General features: G+C 33.0%; 2 protein-coding genes and 1 non-coding gene across 3 annotated transcripts; 1 reads left to right on the top strand and 2 right to left on the bottom strand.

Annotated features, from left to right (window-relative positions):
• Nucleotides 1-317: 317 nt before the first annotated feature.
• LOC110705366 (nucleolin-like) lies at nucleotides 318-4688 on the bottom strand. The gene is made up of 2 exons (XM_021883214.1): nucleotides 3803-4688; nucleotides 318-1912 (listed from the first exon to the last, which is right to left on the bottom strand). The coding sequence occupies exon 2, from the start codon at nucleotides 1874-1876 to the stop codon at nucleotides 503-505; it is 1374 nt and encodes a 457-aa protein (XP_021738906.1). The 5' UTR covers nucleotides 1877-1912; nucleotides 3803-4688; the 3' UTR covers nucleotides 318-502.
• Nucleotides 4689-15907: 11219 nt separating this feature from the next.
• Nucleotides 15908-21803, top strand: LOC110705364 (probable E3 ubiquitin-protein ligase RHG1A). The gene is made up of 6 exons (XM_021883212.1): nucleotides 15908-16429; nucleotides 18535-19746; nucleotides 19834-19884; nucleotides 19975-20073; nucleotides 20239-20385; nucleotides 21385-21803. The coding sequence occupies exons 2-6, from the start codon at nucleotides 18559-18561 to the stop codon at nucleotides 21535-21537; spliced, it is 1638 nt and encodes a 545-aa protein (XP_021738904.1). The 5' UTR covers nucleotides 15908-16429; nucleotides 18535-18558; the 3' UTR covers nucleotides 21538-21803.
• A 523-nt stretch (nucleotides 21804-22326) lies between these two features.
• TRNAK-CUU lies at nucleotides 22327-22400 on the bottom strand. The gene has a single exon. It is a non-coding gene; the product is annotated as a tRNA-Lys (tRNA).
• Nucleotides 22401-22874: the final 474 nt, after the last annotated feature.

Here is a 22874-nt window from a genome sequence, read left to right as displayed (position 1 = left end):
ATTTTGTTATTTGTCTTGTAAATATATCATAACTTCATCCCTATACTTTTAAGCTGAAATTGCTAATTAATTTCAAAGGAGGAGTTAAATCTGAGTCAAGGAGTTGCATAATCACAAAAATGTTTCATTTCAACTGATCATAATTCAAACAATACATCGATACAAAGACTAGTAAAAATTTCTGGACTCTTCACTATATATGAATTTCTAAGTTGTTTTCGCCTTTCCTTGAAATAATCTATGAAAAGTTTTTTTTTTTTTTTTTAACAAAACCCAAGATGAAAAGAACAAAAATTGAAATTAAAAGGAAGACATTGTACAAAAGCAAAGCAAACTGTTTCCCAATTAATTCCAACCTCAAAGAACAGCTGGTCTAATCCAGTAAAAGAAAAACAATAAAAGGGAAAATGTAATAGACAAATTAATTAATGAATAAAACCAATTCTCTTCTTCTCACCCCGAGCAACTCGAAATCGACTCCAATGTATAAGTAGGATGATGATCAGCCCTTTTTAGTGTCTTGCAAAGAAATGACAGTCTCAAATGCACCAGCTAAGGCCAAAACCTTGTTCGGCCTCTTTGAGCCGCTGGTTCCCATAAGCTTAGATGCAGTCTCTTCAATCACATCATTATAATCTTGCTTTTCTTTCTTTTCGGCTGCTGCAGCCTGTTTTTTCACAGGTGCAGCAGCAGTGTCTGCAGGCGGACTGCTGACAGCTTCCTCAACCGGCTTCTCATCCTTTGCTTCTGTTTTTTCCTCTTCCTCTTTCTTTTCGGCTTCTGGCTCCTTTGGTTCCTCTACTTCTTCCTTCTTTGTTTCTTCCACTTTTATTTCAAGGGGATCCACTTCTAGTACCTTAATGTCAGAGTCATCTTCGTAATCCTCTGCATCCTCTGCCAGATTCTGTTCTTCTGCAGGCTCAACCTTTGGCTGATTATCAACTGATACTTCTTCGACAGTCTGATTCTGATCTTCGGATTTTTCACTCTCCTGTTCTGCTGCAGCTTCCTCCAAGACCGCTGCAGGCTCCTCCGTTACCTGTTCAACAACTGTCAATTTATCCTCATGATGAGGCTGATGATCTTCCTCTACAATGCTTTCCTTTGGATCCTCTTCAACATGTTCGAGTTCCTTCATCTCTACATCAGTAGGGTCAGCAAGCTCACTATTGCTGTCAGGCATCTCTGACATCTCAGGAAGAGACTGAACCTCACTGTCATCAATGTTCACAAACTCATCCTCAATAACCAAACGATCAACTGATCGACTCTCACAGTCTACACTTGATTCAGAAGTCACACTTCTAGGAGGCTTCTTAGTAGAAGAGGAAGATGATGATGTAGGCTCCCTTTTGGTACTTGGTGATGACAATGTACTCTTTTTGATACTCCAAGACTTAGTCATCTGAGGTCCTACCTTCCTATCCTTCAAACTCGAGGCCCTAGCATAGCTTTTCTCTGAGGATGACTTTGTAGAGGAGGAAGAGGACTCAGAAGGAGTGACTGTTTTATTCGAGAAGGAAGTTGATCGTTGAGGCTTAATGTCACGAGTCCCTGCAGGAGGACCGCAAATGGCCTTACTGACTTGGGATGCAGGTGGGGGGCGCTCAAAGGACCTCCTCCTATTGAGAGCCGGTTTTTGGGCAGAGGCCTCTGTGCTCGATTTCTTAGGAATCCTCGAGAAGTCAAGACTCGAGCTCATGGTAGGTTTGAGATAGTTAGGGACAGGTTTGCTGGTGTCTGAAGTTGAACTGGTTTTTTCATCATTAGGATTAGATGATGAAGGTTTAGGAGATTTCTTGATAACAGAACTTGAAGGAGATGTTCCTCTCTTTATTTCCTTTCCTCCACCACCACTTCCCCTTAATGTTGCCATGAATTTTCTCTTTTAATTATCAAATTCAAACTCAACCTGCATATATATAGTAGCTTAATTTATTTTGTAAGAAATGTTTTATAAAAGAAGAAGAATTATCAGTATAATAAACCAGGTTAAATATATTAATGAAGGTAAATGCAGAAATTTGGAGAATAAGGCAGACATGATCAACATTGACATTCATTTTTCTCCTGAAAGAATATATATATATATATATATATATATATATATATATATATATATATATATATATATATATATATATATATATATATATATATATATATATATATATATATATATATATATATATATATATATATATATATATATACACACACATGGTTACCACTACTATGCTTTTTGACCAATTATAAATTAACAATCAAGTTCTTAAAAATCATTTTTTGTGATTTTCAAATGTTGGTTGTTAGTTGTTGTATGATGACCAATTATGCATAATCATGCTTCACACCTACAAACAGAACTATAAATTTAAAATGGTATATATTCAATGGGCTATGTAATCTTCCTTTTGTCCTGAGAGTATAGGTTGCACACTTGCACGCCTAGTCGCTTGCACATAATTATTTTCGAGCATGTATTATGCAATTGGGTGTACCTCGCTCTAGCTTTCTAAGTGTATTCCCTCACATTTATTTACTCACATATCATTCAAGAACTCAAGACTTTTTTTTTTTTTTAAATTTAAATTAGAGAAACTGCACCTAGCTTATTCCCAAATGTATATAATAATTTTATGACTTTTATGGTAAAATCTTGCTATCTTGAACCATGTCTATATAAATACGTACTAATAACTTTGTCTGAAGCTCCCGACCTAATAACTAATGTGAGAGCTTAAACTCTTACGTTATATAGCTCATATGTATAATTTTTTGAAACTCACAAGTAAAGACGAGGAAATTAATAGGAAAATCTTTTAATACAATGAATGAAATCCTACACACTAATGATCAATTCATACTATAAACTCAGTATATTTCTTTATAAGGAAAACACTTATTGGCATTATTGCACTAAAACAATTGTTTAAGTACATACAAATAACAATCATGTATCAAGAATTCAAGACATTGGGGAGACTTTTCTTTTTCTAGAGACACCAATTTTCTTTTAATGTCATTGTAATTTATTGTGATTTGTTATTAGTCCATTTTCTTAAATGGCACAAACATCCATCATAACATTTTCTGATACCATATAAAGAAACAAATCGGTTAGCAAAATTTTGTTTTCATTGCAAAAATTGCACCTTTATAATTGAAATGATATTGCATCACTTTTTATGGAATGATGAAATTGGTGCATTTTTAATATAGTATATATTATAGTGAAAGAAAAATCTAAAAAAGAGTAATCAATTTGTCAAAGTCAAAAAAGAGGAATAAGTCATGCACAAAGATATGATCCTGTTTCAGCATTGGTCTTTTGGTATGGAGGAAAAAAAAAAAGTAACAAAATCAATGGAATTTAGGCCATACAATTGATACATAGTTGTTACATTTTAACATAAAATTCAACATTTAATTGTAAAATGTTTTTTTTTTAATAAAAATAAAAATTGTTCCATAAAATAAAGAGATTAATGATCATTGTATCATTTGGATGTTATTAAGAAATGTTATTCAAACAACAACCTTATTCATCAAAACATATCACAACAAAACGTAATCTTCTTTAAAGGATAATATTAAAACAATGCAAAATTTGCAACATACTAAAAAGAGCTAGATCCTCCTTGGTAGGCCTAATTCTCAAAAAATGGAAGAATAATGTGCCTGAGGAGATGAAGTAGGAGGTTAGGGGATAAATTTTTTATTTCATACGACGTAACAGAGTTTTAAGACATGAATGCAATGAACAAATGGATAATAAAAAGGTGTTGCGAAATATAAGTACCTCTTATCTCAAAAATTCCTTGGTTTTGCTGAGATCAACAAGATAATGAAGCTCTAAATCTCCATCGATGAAAAGAATAACAAAAATAAGAGATGTATAGAGAAATGAGAAATATATGAAGCCAAACAAGAAAGGTGGGAGAGGTGATTGAAAACAAAGAAAGAAAGAGGGATCAGAGAAAGAATATTTGCTGTCTTTTGATTAATTAATACCTTAAATGTTGTAGTAAATATTATAATTAAAATAAATCTAATTCTTAAAAAAGTAGTGAAAATAGGTGGGGAGCAAAATACGCATTAGGTTATCAACCAATAATATCTTGCCACCTAGGATAGGAAGAGGCGTTGACCTTTTCAACTGTATTTGAATTTTTTTTTTTTTTATTTGGATAGAATTTAATTAATTGGTTGTTTCTGGTGTGTTGAATTGTTGTGTTGATAGTTGATTTTTATTTATAATAAAAATTACGTAGGCCTTAAAAGTTAACTCCGTCTAATTCAATGGGCTATACATTTTGCAATGAGAAAGGTAAGGAAATTCACCGTTAAAGTGCTTCTAATGAAAAATGAACTCAGATTGGAAAGTAAAAATTCTTACAACAAATAGGTCGTGTTTGGTAATGAGTTTTTTAGAGAGCTTTCAACTTACTGAAGTCTATTAAAGGTTTGATCAATTAATAAACTAATTTGAGTGTTAGGTCAATTACTTACTGAAAATGTCTTTTGGACTCAAAAGGCTCTTTTTGAAAAATATAAAAATAAAAACAAAAGATAATAAAAAGCTTTTTTAATTAGCTTATTTAATACATAGTATTTAGCTTTTTAGCTATTACATACACTGAAAGAATTACAAGTAATAATTAACGGTTATTTACCAAACACTTTTACACAACCAGCTAATCACAGCTAGCTACACAAACCAACTAGTACAACAAGCTAACCAAATCAGTTAATATAATCATCTATTAACTAATTATTACGAGAATGGTTTATGTAAGACCGGACTCACCGTGAGTCCAATATGTTTGACAATAAATATTCTAATATATGACATTAATAATCTTATATTCTAATACACGACAATAATATTCTAAATCTTATAGAAGTAATAATATCTGACATTAATATTTTTAGTGGCTTATTCATTTAATGGTGTTTTGCAAGAATTTCAATGCTTGTACTCAACTTAAAAGTACAAACCGGCCGAAGCTCCGATGGATGTCTCCCTCATAGCTTGTAAAGATCAATCATTCGATTACGTCACCAATTCCCTGAAAGTTTCAAGGTTTTTTAAACAAGCTGCTTGTGTTGAATCTGCTAGTGGTCGGCCTGGACAGTATATGCCGTCGCTTCTTTAGCTGGTGTTGAATCTGTATTTGTGTAGGCAGACTCACGATGAGTTCGTTCTACCCAATTTTTTTCGAATTATTAAACAATTTCATAGAATAGAATGAGCTCTATTTACACTCTCAAAGCTTGGTCACATTAGCAAGCATACCAAATTTTAATGTTTATGTACGTTTTGGGGCCAAATAGGTAATTATCAAAAAAAATGAAACAACATTACAAGTAGAGATGGCAATGGATAGGATTCGGATCAGGTGGAGCTTCACCCACATCCATCCATTGTTCTAATCGCTTCCATCTGTCACCCGCTTCACCCATCATCCATATATGTTCTTCCATCATCTACGGATAAAACAGGTAAAGCGGATGACTAATGGATGAGTATTAAAGTGAAGAAAAAAAACACTCACATAAACTCTAGTTTTTGGTTATATATACAATAATTTTTTAAATTTTATTAATAAAAAAAAGGGGGTGTAATATACCGCCATCTAAAATGATCAAAACCGCCAACATTTAGTTTGAATGGACAACCATACCCTTAGTACTTCACAACTATCTTCCCTCTTGCCACCAATCACTAACACCTTGACACCTCCACCCCAATTGACGACTAACACCACCACCACATTGACCGGCGACGATGACGACCACCATCCTCACCGGCGTTGACCACCACCACTACCCTGATCAGCGACCCACCACATCCCCCTTAAAGACAACCCACCACCTTCCCTCTTTGGCGAAAAGGTGGTGGTTTTTTTTTTTCTGGCAACCGTACCAACCGGAGCCTAAACCGGTTACCAGGCACGATAACCGGTTTTGGGCTCCAGTTACCATGGAATCGGTTAAGGTGCACGGTAACCGGAGCCCAAAATCGGTTACCGTGCCTGGTAACTTAAGCCCAAAATCGGTTACCGTGCGCGATAACCGTAGCCCAAAACCGGTTACCATGCACGGTAATCGATTTTAGGCTTCGATTACCGCGCATGATAATCAATTTTGGGCTCTGGTTATCGCGCTTGTCTTAAATAAAAAAATATATTAAACCATCATCTTCCCGCCGGCGAGGGGAGGTGGTGGGTCGTCACAGAGGAGGGTTTGGTGGGTCGCCGGTAAGGGAGGTAGTGGTCATCGATCACCGATCAGAAGGGGTTGTGGGTCGTCGGGAGGATAAGGGATGATGAAGTAGTAAAGCCAGGGTCGATTGTCCATTCACACCAAATGTTGGCGGTGGTGATCAATTTTGTTGGCAGTGTTTAAAAAAAATTAATTTTCTTGGACATTTCATATTTTATTATTAAAATTCTTAGATTTAAAATTTAATATATGTTAAACAGGTGGGCGAATGGTTAGCGGGTGAAAAAAGTATCATCCACATCCGATCAGATCCATCACCCGTTTCATCCGTCACCCGCTTCATCTATTTAATTCAAATTTTCGTCCATTTATTTAAAGCAGGTATAGCGGCTTAGCGAATATTCACTTAATATTAATTACCATTTCTAATTACAAGTTTTCAACTGTTTTATACAGAGAATTAACAAATTTAAATTAAGTTGAAAATACAGTTAACTTATTTTATGACTTTTTCATACTTGTGCTAGGGCATGGCATCACTTCTTAGTTAGCCTAAGTTTGTGTATAAGATACATTTAAGGGGGGGTGTCAGTGGCGGATCAAGAATTTCTGAGGTGTTGATTCATCATCAATTAATGATCGCTTGTGAAAGTACAATTTTTTTCATTATTAATTTCAATCCAAAAATTATATTTAAAAACAATGGTATTTTACCAAATTGATTTAAATCCAAAAAAAAGGACACAAAAATCCATACTACAACCAGATAATACTTAAAAATTCAATCTTACAAGTGTAAAGTACTACAAATAACATGTAACCAAAGTTATCAGAATTGGGATTCTACTTTGAATCGGTGAGTGGGGTAGAATTGAATCGGTAAAATCGAATCGTAGAATCGTACGATTCTACCAAAAATGTAAAATTGGGCTTCAAAATGTAACAAATGACTACATACATAATTTTATAGCAATGAGAATGATAATAATATATATTGTTAATAACATAATATTAACATACAAACATAAAACAGTTTTTCAAGTAATTTCGCACGCGCATAACTCAAACAATACACTATAAACTATAAAGTCGGATTATTGGTACACATTCTTAACCATGAGAGTACACGACAATTGTTGTTAAATTATGAAAAAAATAATGTTGTTGACTCGTAAAGTTGTTTTCCCGAGACCCATGCATGATAAAAAAAAAATCCAATAAAGATATAAAACTAAGTGTCAAATTAGTTCATTTAACGAGATAGCTAAAGAATGACAACTACAACAAACTCATGTTATAAAAGTGTTTTTTATATGACCAAAGTTGAGTGCATGAGACTCATGAATACATTCTTATGCCCATAAAATTTAAATGGTTGGATAGAATCTTAAAAGTTATTTAAATTGATGTTTCATAAGCTTTATTATGATTTAGATTGAATAATATGTAAGTCAATGACTAAATTAAAGTTAGGTTCAATCATGACACCCTTACACTCTTTACTTTATAACATAAAATCTATAAATGATATAGGTACGAAACCAATTCTATCAGAAAGCAGACTTTAAGAGCTTTCCAATGATATATTATAAGCCTAATTCCGACTCTAGAATCAAAAGTTATGGGTTCCAAAAATCAGGTTTTTTGCAGGAGTAGAATCGGTATAGAATCGTAGAATCGGTACCGATTCCACCGATTCTAACCGATTCTACCGATTCTATGAGCGATTCTACAACATAATGATTCTACCAGCGATTTACATCTTTTAGGTGGATTAGGATCGTAGAATCGTACGATTCTACGATCTGAATTGTACGATTCTACGATCTGAATCGCAATTTTAATAACATTGCATGTAACAAACAAATGGCGCTATAAAACTATTACATTTTAACTTTATGATTTTTTAATTAATTGATAAGCTTTGGGGGAATATATTAAAATTGGTTACACACATATTGGATATAAATAGAAGCAAAAAAATATTAAAAAAAAATAAAATAAGTGAGATAACTTAAGAGACAAGTTCTTAAATATAACTGGTCTCTTTACTTATAAAAGAAAGCAGCGCAAAACTCATGAAATGCAATAAAAGCATCAAAGAGACTGATTATCTATAATAACGGGTCTCATTGAAAAAAAAAACTAAAACAAACTAAACATCAATTTTTTTTTGCTTTTTTTAATTTAACGAGTGATGAGTCACGTGCACTACTGTGCACATGAATAAGTCCGCCTCCCAGGATGTTCAAGCGGAATAGAAGGATGGATTATCTTTATCGTATGATTAATATTAGTTTTATAGGCATAAGCCAACAAGGGTAGATACATGAAATTGATTGAATAATAGTGTAAATTAATTTCAACTTAAGATATTTTCAAGGTTTACAAACATCATAATTTGTGTATAGTATTTCACAAGAGGATGTTTCAGTTTATCATCATGATAAATGAAATCGTTTATCAAGTGGTATTTGTATAAATAAATGAACAAAAAAATCCTAGTTGACATGACATATTTGCAAATAAATCAAGAGTCCCACATTTAACAAAGTTGTTGATTTATTTACGAAAATGACATTGGATAAACGGTTTTTTTTAATCATGATGATAATCTTGTATATTTCTGATTTTCAAAACCTTTTATATACACTCGGATATATATATCAAGTGTATATAAAAATTTTGACAGATTTTTAAATAAAATTTGTTTATATGCACATGACTAAGGACCTGTTCACATTTACTTCAGCTTAGTTCAGTTTAATTCAACTCCAATCAGTTCAGTTCAGTTCAGCTCCTAATTTTCTTCTCTCATAAAATATTCAGTCAGTTCAATTCAGTTCAGTTCAGTTCGGTTCAACTCAGTTCAGTAAATGTGAACAGGCTCTAACTAGATATGTCTAGGAATTTTATATGCTCTTAAAGTCATAAATAATAACAATAAGAAGTGTGGGTTCATATATATACACACACACGCCTAAGACACTAGAATTACTCATACCAATATCATTTCTTATTTCTTTGGGAAATTTGTTAGAAGTAACCTTTTAAATGCCTCATTTTGCAAAAAAAAAAAAAAAAAAAAAAAAAAAAAACCTTTTAAACGATTCTTTGCCAAAAAAAACACCACGATCACTTTTTTTATTTAATGAAACCTAACCCCTCTTTTTCGGCATTGACTCCAACTTTCAAGCATTGACTCAAGATTTTCCCTACTTGCAGGCCCTGTTAAGCGTTTTTCCCTCTTTTGTTTTTGCTCCATAATTTTCCCTCTATAATATCCCCAAATCAATCCAACGAAAAATCAGGGCAAATCATTCCAACGAAAAATTAGTGCAAATCTCCCCTAAATCATACTTCCTCTGTTCTTTTTTACTTGACCTATTTCTTTTATCACGCTTACCAATGTAAAACTTTAGCGATCAATATAATAACTTTAGTTCTCCATAAGTAAAAATTATAAAAGTTGTATATTATATGATAGTACTTATTGAGACAAATTCAAAAAGATCTCATATGAATATATTTTTCTTTATATATCATTCACAAAAGACGGTCAAAGGAGAGGTGATAAATAGTGTAAAAGTCAAAGCGGGTCAAGTAAAAAATAACGGAGGAAGTATCAATTAATGGTAAATTAGCACTCACTCTAGTTCTCCTTTGTCTTCAACAATTTGTTCAACAATTAATAGGTAAATTAGCACTCAATTAATAGGTAAATTAGCACTCACTTAATAGGTAAATTAAATTAGCACTCACTCTAGCTCTCCTTTGTCTTCTCTAATTCACTCTACCATTAAACTGACAAACATTCCAACGCAAACAAAATTGCAGAAATTTAACAAATTAGGGCAACAATTGAACAATTCTAAAGAAGAAATTCAACCATCCAAGCAAGTTTTTGTGTTATACTTAAGCACCACGGTTTAAAATCACTAAACAACCAACAACAATCCCCTTTCTCCCTCCTTTAGCCATTGACAACATCAAGAATGTGAGCTTTTCAATTGTCTAAAAAAAGCCCCAATTTTTTTAAATTTTTTTTAATTTTTAATTTTTTTTTTACGATTTCGGGTCCAAAATTGATGAATTTACGCTTACCTCATGTTGTGGTTGAAGTAATAATGGCGCAGAAGAGGAGAAAGAGAGAGAGAAACCCAGGTCAATTTGATGTGATGGTGTTGCAGAGCATCATGGAAGAAAGGAGAACGAGAATACATGGGAAAGACTTTAGAGGGAAAACAAAGAGAGGGTGCAAATATAAATACAATTGGGTGTAAGTAGGGAAAATCTAAAGTCAACGCTTGAAATTTGGTGTCAATGCCGAAAAGAGGGGTCAGGTTTCATTAAACAAAAAAAGTGACCGTGGTGGTTTTTTTTAAACAAAGAATCGTTTAAAAGGTTTTTTCTTGCAAAATGAGGCATTTAAAAGGTTTTTTATGACAAATTTTCCTATTTCTTTATTCCTATATTTACTGCTTTGTCGTGTTATACAACTACGTACCTATACATAACAACACTAAATCACTACTTCCTCGTAAAAATATAGAACCACGAACTCATGAAATTCATACTTAGAGCATGTTCTCTTTAGCTTAATTTCAGTTATGTTCAGTCTTTAATTTCCTTCTCTCATAAACAATTCATTTTAGTTCACTTCAATTCAGTTCAGCTTCAATCAGTTTAACTCAGTTCACTTCACTTTAGTAAATCAGAACATGCCCTTAGTTATATGTACATAGTATTATTATTAACTTTACTAGTGGGGCCATCAAAGATCTATGCCCTTTCAATTCGTATCTTGAATAGAGATCGATATAACTCAAGGAGAGCAATATTTTTGGTTTTATTATATGAGGCTATCATAACTTTAGGGTAAAGGTTGAATGCTTTGATTGAAAATAAATAATTCTATGTCATCATCATCTCTTTAACTATAATTTCAATTCAATTGATTAAAATGGGATTATAACGATGCAACTATATATGTAAATCTTAGTCTAAACATCAGTTATTGATAAGCCCTTTTGTCATAATTAATGAAAGCTACTAGTTGAGATAATATTTCTTCCAAGACTTTATTTTTAAAAACAAATGGAACTATCTTAGTGGACTTTTAGCACTGAAATGACTCAAATAATTTAATCAATTATACAAACCCTTATCAAAGACATCGTTCAAGTTTGATAAGTTTGCTGTTGATAATCTATTATTATTTTTGCAAATTTTATCTATTCTAATAAGAAATGAGATAGAGTTAATCAAGTACTTGTAGTCTTGTAGTAGTCAAGCTTCAATTCTATGTCACATAAGTTTTATCAATGATACGTATATAAAACACTATGAAATAGTATTTTTTATTATAGGCTCTAAGGACATGTTCTTTTCAGCTTAATTCCACTTCATTTCGGCTCCAATCACTTTAATTTAGCTCAGTTTAGTAAATCAGAACAAACCCTAAATCTTGATAATTATAAGAGATTGTGAGAGAATTACATATTGAAGTTGGGATAGGACAGATGAAAGCAAGGAATTTAACTTCTGATTATGTTATATTATACATAAAATGTTATGTGACCAAGTGTTAGTTATTTAGCCTTGCTCATAAATTTTGAAGGGAAACTTTGAGAGAAGTTTGACAAAGTCCTTACCTACAATTTTCAATTGGTATGTAAAGGCTAAAAGCAACATTCAACTTGGATTCTTTTTAATTTCATCACGTTTCTGACTAAAGCAAAGTATCCAATTTTACAAACTTTTTTGGAAGACAAATTATAGTGGTTTGAATATCTCACAATCAAGCAAAGTTATCAAATTATAGAACTTCTCAAGATTCAGGGTAAGAATACGACTCATCAAAAGTAAAATTCTTCCTCCAAAGTAGTTTAGTTTCTATTTATACCTTCCTCTTTTATCAAAGAAAATACCGAGTACACTTTTGTTGTGTTAAAATAGTTGCTATATTTGACTTTGCACAAATTTAATGTATAACTTCAAATTTTAATATCTTGGTAATAGTATGCCCTTCCTTCGTTTATGAAGGAATGCCTGCAACAATTTGACTTCAAATTCTAATTACTATTAATATATTAAGAAGACTAAAAAAGTTTATTGATGTGTAAGCATGTTTCTAGTCTTATAATTTGAAATTTTGAATATCAACTTCTTATATTTTTCACTAAAATTACATTTATTGATATTGATTGTCAAGATTACTCATTAGCAAAATTGAATACCAAAATGTTGCATGTATTTATAAGAAATATGTAGCATATCGGTTCTCAAAAAAAAAAAAAAAAGAAAAAAAAAAAGAAATATGTAGCATAATGAAATTAAAAATTTTAATATTGAAGCAAATCTAAGGAGATTCACATAATTGTATGTTCACTTTCTTTCTTTTCTTTAAAAATTTTCAATTAGCAATTTTATAAGGACACTGTGTTGGGTTGGAAGGGTAGTTTTTCAATTCCCATTGATTAATAAAAAAGTATGAGTGGTTGACAAGTAGCAACACCAATTATTGTATGCTACATATAAGGATTGAATTTAAATTGTTGATATTCTTAAGAAGAAATCTAAATTGTTAGTTATTTTAGCATCATAAAATTGTTAAAATAATACAAATCTATGGCTGTAGACTTTTTTGTATTGATTTATGAACATTAATTTATACAAATTAGTTTATATTGATTTATGAACATTAATTTATACAAATCTATGGCTGTAGACTTTTTTGTACCTATCAATTTTTAACAAGTATATTGGTATACCTATTGAATGTTTTCATGACTTAAAGAATATGTAGTTAAAAATAATGTTATAAAATTATTGAGTCATTTTTTTATCAGTATAAAGGACCTGGAGTAATTTTGATTTAAAACAATCAAAATTTGACCATTTGGTTTTTAGATATGATTGGATTTTTATACTATCAAGACCCTTTTTGCTTTTTATTTAATTTGTTTTCATACTAATTATAGTAGTTTTTAAAACTTTTTTTTTCCCCTTATGACATATAAGTGTCATTTAAGATAAATAAATAATTGGACTAATCAAACTATTACTTTCATTTCCTATTTGAATTTTCAAGAAATATCAAAGCAAATCAAATAAAATAATCCTTTAATTATAAATATTCTTCAAAACATAGTCAATCAATCACGTGCGATTTTGTTATAAGCATCTTGATTTTTAGTTTATAGTTTAATATATTAAATTTGTATATTTTTTGGGAAAATAAAAGTTAATCAGCTAGATAAACGAATTTTTGTTACTCTGATGGCATTTTTGTAAATATATTGAAAAAACAGGGTCATTTATTCAGTACTTTTGGTGAGCTGTCCAATTACTGTTTGCTTTTGCTTTTACTGTTTGGTGAAAAAAATTACACATGTATCCCTCAACTATTACATGAAAAGACGCATATAACCCTCCACTGCAACTTGAAAAGACAATTATACCCTCAGATAAACAAATTTTGTTTATATGGGGAATTGACTGGGTATCCTTCCTTTTTTTTTTGTGGTACTTATTTAGAAATATTGTTATTACACATTAAATTAGTAAGTGTACAAGTTTTTTTAACGAGACAATTAAACTAATTAAACATAGGAAGTAACTTACATAATTCGAGATAAATACTACCTAAGTTAAGTATTGGACAAATTAGATCGGTTTTTCTAAGACGGGACGGGTTGAAGTTAGTCGTGGAATTGGAGCTAGTCACGACTACCCACCAACACAAAACCACATACCACGTCCAACAACTACAATACCCTCACTATTGTATCACCACCACAAATTGCCTAACTACATACAACTAAAAAACACCAATAATCCAAAATGAGTGATGAACACAATCCCACTAATTTAATTCATTTATAGTTTTATACCAAACTTTTGTTAAGTAAAAGTACCAGAAAATGTCCACACTATGCATGCCATTTGGCCAAAACTCCCTCAATTTCAGAGAGAATCTTTTCATTAAACTCTTAGTTTAAACTTGAAAGTGCAATTCACAACATAAATATTATGTAATGTCACAATCTAAAGAATCCCAATTTTTTAAAATTTGTCACCCAACAAAGACTTAGCAATCCCCCAATTTTTCTTTTCTTTTTTTTTTAAACTAATTGAACTTGTATATTAAATTGATTAATCAATTAAAGATAACAACCTTAAGATAAAGTGGGAGAAGTTTGGAGCAATGGAGGACAATAAACTTTGGGTTAGCTGTCATTGTGGGGTTGGTCCAAATATTTATAATTTCTTAAATGTGTTGAAGAATATTTATTTATTATAATATGTTTATAATTATTCTTTATTATTTATGTGGCTTTTAGTTTTAGCTATCTTAATCGATACTTGTAAAATCTTGAATAAACGATATCTATTTTGAGACAATCAGACAATCCTCATTTAAATTTTGTTGAAATTTTTTATAATGTTATTTACGTACGTAGTATCGTATTAACATAACTTTAAAAAAAAATCCTAAGAGATTAAACTTTTACCTAGGAGTCACCATCTTTTTAAATTCAAAATAAATTAAAAATCTCTTATAGGAAATAAACTAAACTTGTCAAAATCAATGAGGTTAAATTCGTTTTGGGGAATGATATTTTTTATGGTGTATCTTTTATTTTTATTGTTTGTTTCTATATTATATTTTATGATTTCCTAGCTAAATAAGGTTTTCATGTTAGCCTATAAAAGAGGATTAGGCTTACTAATGGTTTAATGAGGAGAATCGAAACTTAATTATTTGAGGGAGGATATTTCCTCATGTATGTTGCTATTTGTGTTTGAGGGTGAGTTCCCAAATGGTTTTCATGGAACATATTTCATAACAATTTGTACTCTCCATTTTCATTGATGAATATGATGAGATTGTTATATATACTCGGAGTTGTACTGTATAGGAGAGAATAATTCATCACACGGTAGAGTATTTATACAAAACCTACGAACATAAGATAAAAAACAATATTCCTAAAAGATATACTCCGTACCATATATCCTAATGATATCTAAGTAATATCTTAACATGAGATAATACTAAATATATTATTCTCTGTGGAAAATATATCACATATATTTTCCGATATCTCATATCTCTAACATCTACCAATGTTTTCCAAGTTTTTTCAATTTGATTTTATTATTTTCCATAATAAAAAGAATAAATATACTAAGTACTATTTGAGTCCACAAATAACAACATATTACATGGTTATGGCGTAATACCACAAGAATAAGAATTTATCTTTCTTTGGTACTTAAAAATGACGTAATAGTCATCAAAAAGCCGTTGATAATTGACGTCCAACAACATCCAACGGCTGTGATTTCACCAAACTTCATATTTTTTGGTAATTGAAAGAAACCTTTTATTAAATTGTTAGGCCTTGGATCTTACATCACACGTCTCCCTCTCTCCTCTTTCTTTGTGCGTCTCTCTATTTTACACGCTTTTGTTGCTATCTACCTTCTTCCCTTCTTGTTTAATGGTATTTTTACACAGAAAAATACAACACAATTTTTTAAAAATTATTATCCAAAATACCCAGAAATTCTTCTCAATTATTACAAAATTTCATTTAAAATATTCTCTTTTCTTGTTATCCAGCTATTTTTATGAGGTGGGCCTTTATTTCCCATGTAATTTCATTATCTCAAACTTTTTTATTTTATTATTACAAATTAGGGCAGTCATAAAAATCAAATCTTTTTTAGTCGTAAAATGTCAACTAGTTTAGTCATTACAATTTTAAAGTAGTGTTGAATGTGGGGATCGAATCCGGTCTACATTATTATTATTGTGCGTCGTCGTGTATTACTGTACACCTAAAGTATATTATCTAGTGAATTAGGTGATATGGGTTTTGTTTAATTATCAACATTTTTCCTTTTTTTGTGGTTTTAATGTTTTATTTGTTTGTGTTGAAGAAAAATATTTAAGGTTGTGAAGCTTAATAAGTCCCTGAAGTTGCGGATAAAAGTGATCTTGGTCATAAATAGAAATTATATATAAATTGATGATAAAAGAGATTGTCTAAAGAATTGTTCAAAGAAAGCTTCTTTACCTGTCCTTCAATAAAGGTGGTGAACAAGTTTTAGAGAGAGAAAGAGGGAGATAGTTAGAGAGAGAAACAAGGCCGCCTTCTTTTTTGGGTGGAATACATGAGTTGCTGACCATGTGGGTTTTTCCTCTCCTTTCTTCTAATCTTAGTTTTTGTCTTTAATTAATTTTTAAGATTAAGATGATCAGAATTTGTCAATGAAATTTTTAGCTTCTTTTTTGTCAGAATAAATTTTGTGTTTTTCTTTGGTGATTTTGTTATTGATTACTGATTACAGGTGCTTAATTAATTCTTTGATATCTATTCTTGTCTTTTGATTGGAATTTGTAGTTGTAACTCATGTTGTTTGATTGTGTTTAGTTTATGACATGGGTGCTTTATATTTGGTTACATGTCAGAAAACCTTTTGGTGGGAGGTTTCTATTTTTGTTTGGTGTGACTTTATGTTATGAAAGGTTTTTTTTTATGGTTTGTTATCTATTTTTAGAAATTTTTAGGTAGCTACCAAATGAGTTTCCTTTGTGTAGGAGTTTTTTGGGTAATACAAAAGAAGAAAGTATGATATGATTTCCTGTTGATTATGCCTTGCAAAATTAGTATGAATTAATAAGCTTTTGAAGTTTTGAGGATATGGGAATAGCTTGTTGAGATTGGTGGAAGAATTTGAGGTGATTGTTGCCTTGTTGGTGATACCTTTGTGCACTTGGCTTTTGCTGCTGTTGGAAGTAATAGTTAGGGACACATATCTTGAATTTCTATGATCAAAATATGGCCTCAACCTTTAGAGCCGCGTTGTTGTTGTTAAGGTAAGGAACTTAAGAGCCTCTTAGGAAGGAGTCCTATTTCGGGCAAGGGTTTTCTTTGGAAACATTGGAGTTTTTTTCATGTTGATGTTGTTAATACTCCTCCGTCTGGTTGAGTACTGGGCATATGAGAAGAGAAATGTGTTGAACCATTTGAAGTGGTGAAAATTTGAATTTGTTGACGATTTTCAATGATTATCAAATCAGTTGGGATAGTTTTGACTGGAGGAGGAATTGTTTGGCCCGTCATTTGACTATTACTAATAAATTTTGTGCTGATTGATATGTGGTGTTTCTTGTGAAGGCTTATAGTGACTGAGTTGACTTCATTCATTACCAAAGTAGTGAACTAGAGACCGAGTTTGTTTTCTGAATGACACATAAGTAAGTTTGAGCAATGTTGAAGTGGAATGGAGTGGCTCACTTGGTGCCTTTTCTGTCTGATGGTCCCGGTGAAATCTGTAATCTGTGATTGGCTGCCTTTTGGTGGTGACTATCGAACTTTTTCTGAACTTTTATTGGGAGTTTTTATATGTGGTCTGAATTCATCAACCGTTGAATTAGATTGCTTTATTACCCTGAAACCAGCTGAAATTCTATTGAGTTCATAAATCAAGACTATCGCCTAATTTGTAAACTTGGGATTTTCAACTGTTTTTATGATCTAATACTGTTATTGATATTTCTTTGTGATTAGTCAGTGAATGGAAGAGCTTGTTGCAACTTGCAAGTCCATGAAACTGACATATTTGAGGCTGCTTTGGTTGCAAGGTTTTTTTTTTTTTTCCTTCACGAAGATTAACAGCTCTTTCTTGTTCTGGTTTTAGTTTCTTTGTTTCCAAGTTAAGAATCTGTGCTGAAAGAAAGTTTAAGGGTATTTTTTGGTAAACATGATGACCCTTGTGGCCTTGGGTGTTCCCCTCTTGATATGTTCTATGAAAGGAGTTTTTTCCCTCAATTGCTCATTGTACACCTTTTCTGAAACCTTGTGGTTGAAAGCTACAAACCTTGGTTTTGTGGGTTGGACTTTACAGTCGATAGGAGAATTTTCTGCTCCCCATGTTTGATATTGTTTATGAGGCAGTAGCAACACTGCTTTTCATGTAAAACTTGTTTTGAATTTCATATAGATTGTAGTTGTACGAATGGTTTCCATGCTTAGTAATTGCTACTATTAGTGGACATGATTTACATGTCTTGAGAGAACAGAACTTTTTTCTGTTTAATGTCAGAGTTGTTATGAATCCGTTCTTGTTATGCGACTTTTGTGGATTGAGATCCCTGTTATTCATCTTTACATGTGATACTGTTATACTGAGAGCTTATTCATAGTTGATGAGATAGAATGTTAAAAATTTCCCTATATGCTCTTAGCTGAGATGTAAAATGCCTGAATCTATTTTCATGCTATCGTGCAGAACTGAAACTTTGTAAGTCTACTCATGGATGAATATTCCAATAGAAGATCTTCTGGGGGACTCGCTGTCTCTAGAAGAGGGCCTAGCCATGCTTTGAGAGAGACAGCTCAGAACAATAGAGATAAAAATGTTCAGGTTTGCAGTCGAGTTGGATGTGGTAGCAGGTTGAACTCGATGAAGGATGCACAGACTGGCTCTCCCAGTAAAGTCAAAACACCAAAAACTCCTTTTCGTTCATCTGCTCTTAGAAAGGAAAGCATTGGCAGTTCATCCAGATCTCCCGCTTCTCCTATTACTCCCAAAAAGCCAGTCTCAGGCTCAAAAAAGAAATTGCCTTCCCACCTTGACACTGATTCAGAAACGTGCAGTCTACAACAGGAATCCGAGAAAGTTTGTGGAAAAACCCAGATGAGGGTTCATCCTGAGCCAGAAGATCATGATCATCCTGAAGCCACATCTTCTGAAGCTGGGAGTTCTAATTCGGGATCCACTAGAAAACTTGCAAAAAAAAGTGCTCCGAAATTTGGATTGGGGCGCCAAGATTCAGCTGCAAGTTCATCTACCTCATTTGGTTTTAAACAGGCCAACCAAGGGGCTAGAAATGGTGGGGCTAGTACAAGCAGGTACAATTTAAGGAATTTAAAATGCAACTCAATCTCTGACGTCGTACCATCAGGTTCTTCTCTCTCTCCTGAGTCAAATGTTAGTAAGAAGAGGGACACGAGTGGTAGGAAGAGGGTTGGTGAAGCTGAGAGTAGTTTACCTGTGAGAGGAAAGAAGATGAATGGAACTATACTGGATGATCGAAAGAATGAATCTTCCAATCGTGGAATCTCAATCTCTGATTCAAGACGTACCAGAAGCTTGAATCCTGGGAATAACGACTCTGCACCAGTTAGGACTCAGAGGTCATCTGCTAGAACAAGGCTTTCAAATCAGGAAAGTCGGGACAGATTGCCATTGGTTGAGTCACCTCGAATGAGCCCATCTTCATCTCAACCTGACTTAATAACTGATGAAACTGATTTTAGTTTGGAAAATCAGTTCTCTGTCCAAACTTCAGCTGGTTATTCAAATTCCCTGGTTAGACCAGGTAGCGGCATCGAACACATGCATCCTAATAGGTCTAGTGACCCCTATGATGCTGGCCTTGCTCGTTCTTTTATGAATCGTGATGCTTTAAGACAGTACAACTTAGATGGGATTGCAGAGGTATTGTGTTGGTAGTATGCTCATGTTTCAAGTATATTATTATTTAGGAATTGATTGTTTGATATATCGCTCTCTGGTATTATGCAGATGTTACTAGCACTAGAGAGAATTGAACAAGAAGAAGAGCCAACATATGAGGTAACTGTCATAACCTACTTCAAGAATCTTTAGAACTTTCTATTTTTATAATGGACTGTTTTTGTTTACTGCTTTCACCTGATATTGCAGCAATTGCTTGTTCTGGAGTCTAATCTTTTCTTAAGTGGACTTTCATTCCATGATCAGCACAGGGACTTGAGGCTGGATATTGACAATATGTCATATGAGGTATATCTTTGATTTGCATCATTGCATTATTACAACTTCAATGTTTCCTTGGATAAAGAAACCCAGAATCATCTGACCATGACCTGTAAAGTTAATGAAATTAGGTGTCTCCTTGTGTGTGATTTTGGATAAGAACTAAGAAGCTTATCTTTGCTATTTTAACAGGAACTATTAGCCTTGGAAGAGAGGATGGGAACCGTGAGTACAGCCGTGCCAGAAAACGTTTTGGCTAATTGCCTTGAAAGAAGCATTTACCAGGGTATTGCAGAATGTAGAGAGGATGAGAAAGATGTCAAATGCAGTATATGCCAGGTTTCAACTCTTGATCTTTTTTTGCATTTCCCTTTTTACTTATCTATTGACTGGTGATCAACTTAATTACTGAAAGGAAAGAAAACAGAAAACTCGTTACTGTGAAAACTACATGTTGCTTGAACTTGTGCATGGCGTTCTGAAAACTACTTTAATGATTTGGAGCATCTTAGGTGTTTTTTGCATAATCAATTCCCTCGATCTATTTCCCTCTCTCTGTGTTTCTGAAGTGAAAGAGGATTGTCTTTCACTCATTCCCAAACACCAAAAGGCAGTGCCCTTGCTTTGACTTTTCAACACTGACTAGTTGAAGGAAATCCTATACTTATGTCAACACCAGCTTTATTTTCCATCTTAATACCAGGACAATTTGGCATACATTCAGCCAGTGAAGGACTCCGTTGGAGCTTTAGGGATCTATCACCACATATTTGATGAGCCTGGCTGCTGATACTATCTATTGCCATCCCACCAGAAATTATGAGTTTCCTCTTTCTTAAATATATTCTCCTTAGCTTGTGTTGAGTCCATACCCTACAGAACATGAATGCTACTATGCTAGCTGCAGGTTTTCCTTGTAGAAAGATTTTAGGAATTGCAAAACGAGCTGCAGAAGAACTAATGTGATAGTCAAATAGGGCTGCTAGACTGTGGAGGCTATTTGATCACGTTTGTTGTACCCCTGGGCAAAAGAACAGTGTGATAGGGTGTCTTTCTAGGATTTTTGTCAAGCTCTTAATTTCAAGATTTGTATATTTTATGAGTAATTTATGTGCTGAAGTTATGTGCATACAATAAGGTAGTTTAGAACCCGGAACCCTTTTGCTTTTCAATAGTTTCACTCCTTGGAAGATAAAATAAGTGAAAACCACTCACTTCTACAGTTTTGCTTTTCTACATATATCCATAGTTTTACCTTTTCATGATTTTCCTACTATAACCGAGTTTCCAGACACTATGAAATTGTACTAATTTATTTGAACAAATTGTTTGGTGCAGGAAGAATATGCAGACACAGAAGAATTGGGAAGACTTAGTTGTAATCACAGATACCACTTTGAGTGTATAAATCAATGGCTGAAACTCAAGAATTGGTGCCCTGTCTGCAAGAATTCTGTAGCACCTCCACCTTCAGCGTCCCTGCCTCCCTGAACTCCACCAATATGTTCTTCCATCGTTCTCTCAGTTTGTACAGATCAAATTCGGTCTGCCTCATTTGTTCATCAGAAATTTGATTATATTTTTTTTCCATAGTTCGCCACTTTTCCCACTCTTTTGTACATAGAAGTCTCTTAAATCCTTCAACTAATAATCCTAGCCCTTTTTAGAGGCTCCATTATGGGAATTGGTTGATTTCTCCTCCTTATCTATCATCAAGTTCTCAAGTAAATATACCCCCTCCCCAAATTTCTTCTCTACTTGCGATGAACATCAGAATGGTTCTTGGTATATGTATATGTATCTCTATTTTCTTAGCGATTACTTCCAATCGTAAGAAGCTTGAGCGTATCGAGCTAAATACTGATACATTCGATAGCAAAATGGTCTCATGAAGCATGTTACAAATACATGCAAGGAAAGTGTTTCAGTCAAACACTACAGCACTATGTGATTTGATTGAGATTAGTGAACAACTTTTATAAAAGTCCCACATCGGACAAAAGAAACAATGGAGTTGCCAAACATTACTATAAATAAAAACCAGCTGATAACATTAAAAATTTTAAAGGGTCGGTTGGCTAAATATGCCATGCTCGCCCTGAGATAAGGCGAGTGCTGTATGGCTATCAAGACATATGGCCGACATAATTTGTGGAAACTCTTATAGGGTTGGCTCGCTCGGCCGACCCTGCAATTAAGGTTTTAGTTCTCTATCACAAGGTGGTTTACCTCTCTTAACTAATACGGAGTATATTTATTGATAGGGCAATTTTTTAATGTTGCCACCGCGTGGGGCTCGAACCCCCGACCACAAGGTTAAGAGCCTTGCGCTCTACCAACTGAGCTAGACGGGCTTGTTGTACCTTTAAGCAGCTTATTTTATAATTTAGCGTTATTCAATCCTAAATTCCGTATAAGCTAGAGTAACTTTATTTTTTTTGAAAGGATTTTAAAGTTAGATAATTACAAAATCAACTAAATATTTTCAGCAATTTTTTGAATTTTTTTTTTTATTAAATATAATTTCATCATGGTAATATTAATTATTAAACCAACCATGGGCGGCCACGTGGAAAAGACTATGTTTGTACCTCGTAATGCTAGCATGGTGTGGTGTTACAGTAGCAGCCACCCTCATGGCCATGCCCCCAATCAGGCACCAAATGTTGCACCCTCGTCCTTGACCTTGTCCTCTATTGCCCTGCCCAAGGAGCCCATTGGTGGTGTAGGTTGCATTGTGGTTGACAAGTAATCATATCAACTAGAACACCTAAGGCGATCAAACTAACACAAGATTATTGGAGAAAATCAGATTACATTGATGGATG

The sequence above is a fragment of the Chenopodium quinoa genome, unplaced genomic scaffold (assembly GCF_001683475.1).
Source record: "Chenopodium quinoa cultivar QQ74 unplaced genomic scaffold, ASM168347v1, whole genome shotgun sequence".
NCBI lineage: Eukaryota > Viridiplantae > Streptophyta > Magnoliopsida > Caryophyllales > Amaranthaceae > Chenopodium > Chenopodium quinoa.
Note: the sequence above shows the minus strand (reverse complement) of the source record. Positions and strands in the feature narration are given on the sequence as shown.

What these genes read in the sequence shown, in the direction of transcription:
- LOC110705366 (XM_021883214.1), bottom strand. Translation starts at nt 1,876, where the DNA reads ATGGCAACATTAAGGGGAAGTGGTGGTGGAGGAAAGGAAATAAAGAGA.
- LOC110705364 (XM_021883212.1), top strand. Translation starts at nt 18,559, where the DNA reads ATGGATGAATATTCCAATAGAAGATCTTCTGGGGGACTCGCTGTCTCT. An exon ending in AAGAAGAGCCAACATATGAG is followed by an intron (nt 19,885 to 19,974) that starts GTAACTGTCATA and finishes CTGATATTGCAG; the next exon opens with CAATTGCTTGTTCTGGAGTC. An exon ending in TTGACAATATGTCATATGAG is followed by an intron (nt 20,074 to 20,238) that starts GTATATCTTTGA and finishes CTATTTTAACAG; the next exon opens with GAACTATTAGCCTTGGAAGA.